Genomic DNA, 11,206 nt, shown 5'->3' with positions numbered 1-11,206 from the left:
TGGACACGAGCCACCACCAGACACACGCAGGGTCTTGGAGATGGTGCCGCAAACACCTCGCAGGAGGTAAACCAATCAGCATCGTCAGCAGACACGCCGGCAATAACAAGGAAAAGGAAGTCCGGTCGAGACTCCGGCGACGCACGGCACCCCAGGGAGGGATATAAAAGCCCTTGGCCCGGAGCACCTCGCCCTCGCACCTGCCACACACACCCCCGTCCAGCTCCGCTCCCAGCACAAAACTCCAGCATGGCTGACCCCTGCTGCTCTAGGACTTGTGTTATTGCCGCGGCCACCCTGTCCGTCTGCTCCAGCGACCTGAGCCGTGGCAGCCGCGTCTGCTCACCCAGTGCTTGCACTGGATCCTCCTGGCAGGTGGACAGTTGCCAGGAGAGCTGCTGCGAGCCCCCGTGCTGCGCCCCGGCCCCCTGCCTGACCCTCTTGTGCGGCCCCTCCTCCCCCTGCCAGGGAGACTGCTGCACCCCTGCGTGCTGCAAGCCCGTCTGCTGCACCCCTGTGTGCTGCAAGCCCGTGTGCTGCACCCCTGTTTGCTGCAAGCCCGTGTGCTGCACCCCTGTCTGCTGCCAGGACTCCCCCTGCACAACCTCTTCATGCTGCCAGCCGTCCTGCTGCGCCTCCTCCCCCTGCCAGGGAGACTGCTGCACCCCTGTGTGCTGCAAGCCCGTCTGCTGCACCCCTGTGTGCTGCAAGCCCGTCTGCTGCACCCCTGTGTGCTGCAAGCCCGTCTGCTGCACCCCTGTGTGCTGCGAGGACTCCCCCTGCTCAGGCCCCTCCTGCTGCCAGCCCAGCCCCTGCTGCAGACCCTCCTCCTGCGTGTCCCTGCTCTGTCGCCCCGTGTGCAGGTCCGCCTGCTGCACCCCTGCCTCCTCCTGCTGCCGCCCAGCCTCCTGCGTGTCCCTGCTCTGCCGCCCCATGTGCAGGCCCACCTGCTGCACCCCTGTCTGCTGCAAGCCCGTGTGCTGCACCCCTGTCTGCTGCAAGCCCGTCTGCTGCACCCCCGTGTGCTGCGAGGACTCCCCCTGCTCAGCCCCCTCCTGCTGCCAGCCCAGCCCCTGCTGCAGACCCTCCTCCTGCGTGTCCCTGCTCTGCCGCCCCGTGTGCAGGCCCGCCTGCTGTGCCCCTGCCTCCTCCTGCTGCACCCCTGCCTCCCTCTGCCGGCCCAGCTGCTGCCACCCGGCCTCCTGCGTGTCCCTGCTCTGCCGCCCCGTGTGCAGGCCAGCCTGCTGTGCCCCTGCCTCCGCCCGCTGCCGCCCAGCCTCCTGCGTGTCCCTGCTCTGCCGCCCCGCGTGCGCCCGCCCTGCTTGCTTCGGCCCCGCCTCGGGCCAGTCCTGCTGCTGATGGGCACGTCCCCCCAGGGCCAGCTGGGCTCAGGTCCCACCTGGTGACTGTGGTCCTCCCAGCCACCCCTCAGTCAGTCCTGACCTGTGTTAGGTGGCTGCCCCCACCCAGGATGGGGTCCTCCATGTGTCCACTCTCCTGACCTGACCTTGACCTCCTGCCTCCCAGGAACGCTGACCCCGTGGCTTCCTGGAGCTTCTGCTCCCAGGGGGCACCTGCACCTGTTCTGGGTCACCTGTCCTTCCCTCCCCCTTTGTCTGCTCAGGTCACTTGACCTCGACTCCTAACCTGTCAGTACCTCCTTGGGTACCCCAATAAACTCACTTTGCCAGCTGATCTGCTTCCTTTCATCTGACCCTCATGGGGGTGCGGGGACCCCGGGGTTTGGCCCAGACACGGTCTCTTCCAGCCACAAACATTTCTAGGAACGAGGGACTGAGCAGTCCCAGAGGCGGGCCTACCTCGTGTGGGCAGGGCCACGGGTGGGACTCACGCCCTGGCCCAGGAAGCTCCGTGCCGGTGGGCCCGGTGCCCAGGGCTTCCCAGGCTGGTCACCTGCCCACGGGTCGTGGCCTGGCCCGTTTCCACCCACTGCCCCATCCGGGCAAACCGGGCCCAGACAAGCAGGCCTGGGGGCTCCAGGCTCACAGCCTCTACGGGCCTGGGGTCGCCCTGTGGTCCTCCCGCGGGCTCTACCCATTTAGCAGAAAGGTGACGGAGCGGGGCAGGCGGTGCTCCAGCCTCTCATGGAAATCGACTAGGTTTGAAACAAAGTATGAGGGTGGGTGGCAGGACCCCCAGGCGGTCCCGGGCCAGACTCTGGGGCCACCATCTGGTAGGCTGGGCTCCGCCCAGGGGGCTATGAGGGACACGGAGTCATGGTGCAGGGCCCTCCCTGTGAACTGAGGACCCCGTCAGGCCACGATGTACCGAGTGCTGTAGGTGACAGTCCGCTCTGACCTCTGGGTGACATTGGCTGCACGTGAGGGCACCTGCTGACAAGGGCGGGGATATGTAGCGAGGTCACCACCAGGTGGCCGGGACTGTCCCGCCCCGGCCCCTGCCCCCACCCTAGGAACACTTGTCCTGAGTGGTTTGCACACGTGACCTGCGATTCTGCGGGCTTCTCTCCAGTCTCTGAGCCGTGCCAGCCCAGCTGGTGAAGACCCTTCCAGTATATGTCCACACTGACCGTGTGCTTCTGGCTCAGGCCCCTTGCCTCCGTCCATCCAGCCGTGTAGACCCCTTGCAGCTGTGCTAATAAACTCCCATGCCCCAGTTTGCTGATCCCGTCTGGTATGCATCTCCTGCCCGGGCCCTCTGGGCTCTCCTGTCGCTCCCGCAAGGCGCACGGTCTTGAACGCTCTGAGCCCACCTGCCATTCCGTGGATGTATTCCCAAGAAGCAGTGGCCTGGCCCAGCCCTTCTCCGGGCCTCACAGCTGTAGGCACCAGGAGGCCTCGGGAGCTAATCTCACTGTGGTCCCTGTTCTCAGACCCCTTCACGCCCCTCACGACGAGGAAGCTGAGGCCACACACGGGACGGCCAGCCCCGTCCAGGCGGTGCTCCGGCTGCTGCCTTTGTGGGAGAACTTTGTAGACGTGAACTTTGCCCTGCGGCAGAACTCCTTTTCTGGGACAGAAGCGTCTCTTGGCCCCAGGATGATGTTTGTCTGCACGTTTACACGTCACGGGAGACATGGGATTCTGGGTCTGAGTGACGTGGCCCAAGTGGTGTGGATGGTGCACGCCCAAAGGGCCACCCTGCCACCGGCTGTCATAGGGCCCGCTCTCCGATCACCCGAGGGCACCTGCCAGTCTTTGCCCACGGGGCAGTTCCTGGCTGCCACGGCGGGTCCAAGCCTGGCCCACACCTGAGCAGGGGTGGCTGTCCCCACCGACCACCAGCTGGCCTCTGTCATGTGCTTTGTGCTGCAGCTGGGACAGTCCTGAGACAAAGAGTGGTCATGGTGGCTGGGAAGGTACCAGAAGGCTACAGGCTAAACAGGGTGTCGGGGGCCCCGCTGGCAGAGGGGGACTGAGAAGCATATGCCCAACAGCCCGAAACAGACCAGACTGCTCCCACACTCAGGGTCAGGGCCCTGGGTGAGGGTGCAAACGCAGCCTTGCCCTCCTCTTCCCAGCCCCGCACTGCTCCTCACAAGCCCCGTCTACCAGCCCTCGGGCCCCTGGGGCCTTGGGGAGTGCACCCTGGGCACACCATGGAAGGACCCATGTGTGCCCTTGGCAGGCCTGGGGACACCTGGGTGGGCATCTGGGGGGTTGGCACTGAAGTGAGCGTGGTCTAGAAGGGGGTCACTGGCTCTGGCCAGACACTGCTACTGGTCCCGGGACCCCTCACCCCGGAGGCAGGGGGTTGAGACAGCTGGAGGGGAGCTGAGCAGGGTCCCCTGGAACTGGGGCCAGGCCCGAAGGTAGTGCTGAGGGCAGTTTCTGACCCACCCCCTGAGCCGTGGCTAAACTTGAGGCTCTCCGCGTAGTAGACACAGAACGCTCTAGAAGCCTGTGGCTTCTATCCAAAGCCAGAAGAGCTCTCCTACTTGGAGAACCGGTCTCCAAGCAGACATGTTCATAACAGCCAGAGGAGAGTCCCACAGAGAGATGCTCCCGGGACAAAGTTGGGAAAACACAGCAGAGACAGTGTGGCTGGCTGCCATGACGCCATTTAAGGGCCGCCCAAGGAAGTGGCCTCCAGACCAGCCCCGACCTCCACGCTGACCTCCCTCCAGCCCCCAGCCCCCACGTGCCACACCAGCGGCTCCACAGGCTGCCAGCCAGCTCCCCCCAAGACCTTGGGCTGTGTCCCTGCTCACCGCCCTCTCCCCGGGGTCGTGGGAGCTCCTGCAGCCCAGCCGGCCACGGGCCCGTGAGCTTCCCCTCGGGGTCCTGCCCATGTCACTTAAGCCGTCACTTGTAGGACCCTGCTTACTGCTGAGCCCCCAAGGCCACTCTCGACTCAGGAAGAAGCCACGCCAGCCTTTCCCTTTCACAGCCAGTGAATCCATCACCGTGAACTCCTTCCAGGCCTGAGCCAGCCACACCTGCAGCCCCCCCCGAAAATGCCCCCAAAGTGTCCCCAGGATGCCCTGAAAGGCAGACACCATGGACCCTCCTGGGCATTCGCGGCCTGACAGGCGAGGAGCTGACCCCCTCAGCCCCACACAACCCCGGGGTCAGGCAGGCCATGCAACTCCCCGTCTGAAGAATAACCCCCAGCGAATCCTCACATGTCTGACACCCTCTCCCTCTGCTTCCTGTGGCTGTTCTGCTGACGAAGAGACCCACAGCTCATCTGGGAATGGGGGCTCAGGGGAGGCACGTGGCCACCAGCCAGCGCCCAAGGGCCTCTGCCACTCTTCTCTGGGGCTCAGATCGCCACCTCTGGGGGGCCGAGGGCTCTTGCACGTGACACTCGGCAGCCGTGTCTACCTCGGGCCATCGCTCTGCTGTCCGGCCACCATCACAGGTATGAAGATTTGCTCTTGGGGAAATCTGTGGGCACCACCCGGGCTGGGAACAAAGACACCACCACCCCCCGTGGGTAGAAGCAGCTCCGTCCCACAGGGGGTGGGCACAGGTACGGGCTGTCCCACAGGGGAGGGGGGAGCCCATTCTTCTATCTTTGCCAACTTGATAGAGAATAATACCTTCTCACTGTTCCTTTTTGCCTAGACATATAGCCTCCCAAAGTGTGGATATGCCATTTTATTTATGCAGAAACAGGGGCGCCTCGGGGGCTCAGTTGGTTGGGCATCCGACTCTGGATTTCCACTCAGGTCATGATCTCAGGGCTGTGGGATCAAGCCCCACGTCAGGCTCCACACTGAGCGTGGAGACTGCTTGGGATTCTCTCTCTGCCTCTGCCCCTCTCTCCTGCTCTCTCTCTCTCTCTCTCAAAAGAGTCTGTTATTTTTGCAGAAACAGGAGAACGGGCATCTAAAGTCTCTCTCCTTTTGATTATCACAAACAGCGCACTGTGAGGTCCTCACCACTTGCCTGTGTGCACTGGCGTGCGTTTTCACCACACCTAAATTCCAAAGTGACTTCCAGGTCAGAGCGTTTGCCAATTTTAAATCCTGAGAGATGCCAACAAGTGCCCTCTAAAGGACTTTTGAAAAGTGTGCCTACTGAGAGTGATGTCAGAAAAGACCGGGAATAGGGAACTCTAAGGGCCCGCTCCCCAGCCCCAGACACTGAAGAAACTGGCAAAGCTGTGGGAGTCAGTTTCATCTGAGTTGTGGGAAATGGCTGAAGGTTTACAACAACCAAGGGAATGCTTCATCAAGACAAAAGCGACTGCAGCCTGGTGGACTTGGTCCCGGTGAGGGGCCTGGTGCTGGAGGGAGAGAGCGGGCCCGTTCCCCTGTTCTACCAGAAGGGTGGTTGTCTGTGCAGTGGCCTCTGGAGGCGCCCACACCAAAGGCTTGGCTTTCTTTCTCCTAACTCGGAACTCTTTCAAGGCAGAGAAGGAGCTACACAGAGTGTCTGTCAACTTAACCCCTTGCTGCCTGGGGAAAGGGTATCAGTTGTGGCAAACAGAAGACACCCCAAAACACCGAGGACAGAAAGCCTGAAGAATGAAATTCTTGGGGGAATAGGGCTTTCAATGCTTCTACAGATGGCCGCGAGTCCAGAAGACCCCACCCATGCCCACGAGGGGCCTGTGCTCACAAAGGACCTGAGAAGGCCCCACGCACTCACTGCTGGCTGCACATCCTGCTCTGAAAGGCAGGAAGTGGAGGTGAAGAGCTGTAAATGCCCAGCCCAGGGTTGTGGGCATGGCCCAACACACAAGCAGAGCCCAGCCACAAAGACTGGACACAAATACTGTTTGGTTCCAGGGGTGTTCAAAGAACTCTGTGCCAAACCACTATCTGACCACTAACCTAATGGAACAGTGACCACACCTGACAAAGAGTATAGTTGTTACAAAATAGTTTAGAAGGTTCACTAAACAAAACACAATGACAGGTCACAACAATCAGCAACAACAAACTATAGGGAAGGAGAGAATCTGATATCTGGAATGATTACATTATAATATTGGAAATCTCTGGTTTTCAACAAAAACTATGAAGTGTGCAAAGAAGGAAGAAAGGATGGCTCATTCACAGGGGAAAAAAGCAATTAGCAGAAAATGTCCCTGAAAAACCCCAGGGATTGAACTTTTTGGACAAAGCCTTTAAATAAACTCTTAATATACTCTAGGAGTTCAAGAAAACCGTGGACAAAGAACTAAGAGAAACCAAGAGAATAATGTTCATCAAACTGAGAATGTCAATAAAGAGACAGAAGTATAAAAAGGAACCAAAAAGAAATTCTAGGGTCATTGAATGAGTCACAATAACTGAACCAATAGCTTCACCAGCAGGGCTCAGTTACACATGTGATCAGGAGAAGAAAGGATTAGTAAATATGAAGACAGTCCAGTTGAAATACTCCTGTACGAGGAGTAGATGGGGAAAAGGAATAAAGATAAATGAACAGAGACTACAAGATCTGTGGGGACACCTTCAAGTAGACCAACATACACTTGACAGGAATCTCCAAAAGAAAGGAGAGAAAGGAGCAGGAAAAATTCTGAAGAAATAATGGCCAAAACCTTCCCAAATTTAAAGAAACATAGGAAGCTACACATACAGGAAGCTCAAACGACTCCAAGTAGAATAAATTCAGAGACATCCACACCAAGATGCATTATCACCAAACTATCCAAAGGCAAAGGCAAAGAGAATCTTAAAAGCAGCAAGTGGGAATAATAATAGCCAATTCCTCATCAGAAATGCGAGGCGAGGCGGCAGTGGGATGATGTGTTTAAAGTCCCGAAAAGACCACCAACCAAGAAGTCCATGTTAGACATACACTTTCCAAATGAAGGACAGATTAAGACACTTCCAGGTAAATGAAAGTTAAAAGAGCTCATTATTAGTGGATATATCTGCCCCACAAGAAATGACCGTTTGGGCTGAAATAAAAGGGCACTAAACTTGGAGACATAGTTAGGGATGAAGAACTCTAGCAAGGGTGTCGGACTGGGTAGTGGGTGTGTTTATAAGGGTTTGTGTGTTGCATCTAATTCCTTGGTGTCGAGTGGTTCACCGTACTCTTCTTTTTGTAAGGTCAGCAGTGATGTCCCCATTTTTCTTTAATCTGAGTCTCTTCTCTTTTTTTTTCTTAGTCTAACTAAAGGTTTGTTCATTCTGTTGCTCTTTTCAAAGAACCAACTTTTGGGTTCATGGATTCTTTCTGTGGTTTTCCTACCCCTCTATGTCATTAATCTGTGCTTTGTTTCCTTCCTCTGCCAGCTTTGGGTTTAGTCTGCTCTTCTTTTTCTAGTTCCTTAAGATGTAAAGTCAGGTTATGGATTTAAATGTTTCTTCTTTTTAAATTAAGTGTTGATGGCTATGAATCTGCCTCTGAGCACTGTTTCTGCTGCATCCTGTAAGTACCAGTTTATTGTGTTTTCATCCCAAGGTATGTTCTAACTTCTCCTGTGATTTCTTCTTTGACCCATTAATTGTTTCCCTGTGTGTTGTTTAATTTCCATATATTTGTGAATTTTCCTATCTTTCTTCTGTTATTGGTTTCTTTTCACTGTGGTCAGAGAAGATGCTTTGTATGATTTCAGTCTTTTAAAATTTACTAAGATTTGTTCTGTGTCCTAACATATGGTCTAATCTGGAAAATGTTCCATGGGCACTTGAGAAGAACATGCATTCTGCTGTTGTTGAGTTAAATGTCTTGTATATGTCATGGATTTAGTTGGTTTATAGCCTTCGTTTCATTATTGATCTTTGATCTAGTTGTTCTATTATGTCATTTTTTTAATTAGTGGATATGACTTATTGAAGTCTCCAACTATTGTTGTAGAACTGAAACTATTTCTTCAATTCTGTAATTTTTGCTTCGTATATTTTAGGGGCCTGCTACCGGGTGAATATGTGTTTATAATTGTCATATCTTCTTGATATATTGACACTTCTATCAATATTTTTTAATGCTTTATTTATTTTTGAGAAACAGAGACAGAGTATAAGCTGGGGAGGGGCAGAGAGAGAGGGAGACACAAAATCTGAAGCAGGATCCAGGCTCCAAGCTGCCAGCACAGAGCCCAATGTGGGGCTTGAACCCATGAACTGTGAGATCACGACCAGAGCTGAAGTTGGATGCTTAACCGACTGAGCCACCCAGGTGCCCCTATCAATATTTGATGTCCTTTTGTCTCTTACAACAATATTTGACTGAATGTATATTTTGTCTGATTTTATTATAGCCATCTAGCTCTCTTTTGGTTACTATTTGCATGAAATATCTTTTTCCATCCTTTCTTTTCAATGTATTTGTATCTTTGAATCTCAAGTGAGTGAACTGACTTAAGAAGAAATAGGCAAACTGGAACAGACATAAAACAAGTAACAAGATAACACTGTCATTGAAAACCTCCCCTAAAAGTAAAGCCCAGGACCAGATGATTTCGTGATGAGTTGTGCTAAACAGTTATAAAACAATTAACACTAAACTTTCTCAAATTCCTCCAAAAAACAGAAAATGAGGGAACACTTTCTAAATCATTCTGTGAGGTCCTGATATCAAAGCCAGACAAAGACAACAAAATAAACCTACAGATCAATAATCTTTACAGATAAAGATTTTAAAAACTTCCACAAAATACAATCAAACAAAATCTGGCAGCATTTTAAGAGAATCATACACCATAACCAAGTGGGTTTATCCCAGGAACGCAAGAGTGATGCAACGCATGAAAACCAGAGTAATGCACGACATTAGCAAAACGACATTAGTCGATCATCTCAACTGATACAGAAAAAGCATTTGACAAGAGGCAACACCCTCTCATAATAAAACCCTCAACAGACTGTGAGAAAATAACTTCCTCAAAATAATAAGAGGGCAGATGAAAAACCCACAGCAAACATCAGCCAACATGGCAAAAGACTGAAAGCCGTCCCCTAAGCCAGGAACAGGCAAGGAGGCCCACTTTCACCACTTCTATTCAATACTGTACTGGAAGTTCTAGCCAGAACAGTTCAGTAAGAAAACAAGATAAAATATATCCAAATTAGAAAGGAGAAATAAAACTTACTACAAAGCTACGGTAATCAAAACAGTGGTACTGGCATAATGATTTACATATATATAGGTTAATGGAATAAAATTGAAAGTCTAGAAATAAATGGATTTCTATGGTCAATTTATTTTGAACAAGGGTATCAGTATCATTTAGTGGGGAAAGAATAGTCTCTTCAAATGGTGCTGGGACAACTGGACATCCACATGCAAAAGAATAAAGTTGAACCCTACCTCACACCATATATAAAAAGTAACTCAAGCATCAAAGACCTAAATATAAGAGCTGACATCATGAAACTCTGGAAGGAAACATAGGGGTAAATCTGCATGACCTTAGATTTGGCAATGGTTTTTTGGGTTATGACACCAAACAAATGAACACATAGATAGATTGGATTTCATCAAAAGTTAAAGTTTTGTACATTGAAGGACACTATCAAGAGAGTGAAAGCCAGCCTGAAAATGAGGGAAAATATTTGCAAATCATAATTCTGATAAGGGTTTAATATCCAGAATACATAACAAACTCTTATAACTCAACAATAAAACGATAGATAACCCAATTAAAAATGGGCAAAGCACTAGATATTTCTCCACAGAAGATATTCAAATGGCCAACAAGCACTCAAAAGGAAGCCCGTGTCATTGGTCATCGGGGAAATGCGCGTCCAAACCACAAGAAGATGCCACTTCACGCCCACTAGGATGGCTCCAATGTTTTTCATGCCGAACACAATGGAACCGGTGTTGGGGAGCCCGCGGAGGAACTGGGGCCTCGCACCTCACTGCTGGGAATGTAAAATGGCGTGGCTGCGGTGGAAAGTGGTCTGGCGGTTCGTCGAAAGGTAGACACAGAGTGACCATCTGCCCCAGCAATCCCACTGCTAGGTATATACGCCCAAGAGAACCGAAAAGAGCTATTCCAACAAAAACTTGCACAAAAATGTCCACGGCATCACTGTTCATGACAGCCAAGAGGTGGAAACAACCAAATGTCCACTGACTGACGAACGGGTAAGTACAATGTGGTCTCCCCGTTTGGTGGAATATTACTCAGCCATGAACAGGAGCGGAGCAGCGACACCTGCTACAACGCGGACGAACCTGGAGAACATGATTTTCAGTGAAAGTAGCCAGACACAAGAGGCCACGTGCTGCGGGATTCCTTGTTTGTGGAATGTGTGGGACAGGCAAAGCCATAGAGACAAGAGCAGATTAGTGACGGACGGGGGCTGGGAGGGGGGCTCCGAGATAGTGCGGGATTTCTTTCTGGATTGATGAGAATGTTCTGGAAGTAGAGGGTGGTCGGGGTTGCACAACATTGTGACTCCTGTAAATGCCACTGACTTGTGCACTTTAAAATGGATATGATCTAGGGTGCCCGGGTGGCTCAGTCGGTTGAGCGTCCGACTTCGGCTCAGGTCACGATTTCGCGGTCCGTGGGTTTGAGCCCCGCGTCGGGCTCTGTGCTGACAGCTCGGAGCCTGGAGCCTGTTTCGGATTCTGTGTCTCCCTCTCTCTGACCCTCCCCCATTCATGCTCTGTCTCTCTCTGTCTCAAAAATAAAATAAAAAACATTAAAAAAAATTTAAAAAATAAAATAAAATGGATACGATCATAAATTTTATATATTATGGGTTCTGTTTGTAAAAATCATGCCTGCTAGGGGCTTCTGGGAGTGAGCCCCCACACTCAGCAGCACTGGAAGTGATCAACGTTGTAAATCTTGTTGAGCT

At 52.5% G+C, this 11,206-nt stretch overlaps 1 protein-coding gene across 1 annotated transcript; it reads left to right on the top strand.

The window, feature by feature from the left end:
- Positions 1–249: 249 nt before the first annotated feature.
- Positions 250–1,359, top strand: LOC122198573 (keratin-associated protein 10-5-like). The gene has a single exon (XM_042903276.1). The coding sequence runs from the start codon at positions 250–252 to the stop codon at positions 1,357–1,359; it is 1,110 nt and encodes a 369-aa protein (XP_042759210.1).
- Positions 1,360–11,206: the final 9,847 nt, after the last annotated feature.

This window comes from Panthera leo, chromosome C2 (genome assembly GCF_018350215.1).
Source record: "Panthera leo isolate Ple1 chromosome C2, P.leo_Ple1_pat1.1, whole genome shotgun sequence".
NCBI classification, from domain to species: Eukaryota; Metazoa; Chordata; class Mammalia; order Carnivora; family Felidae; genus Panthera; species Panthera leo.
This window is presented reverse-complemented; position numbering and strand designations above follow the sequence as displayed.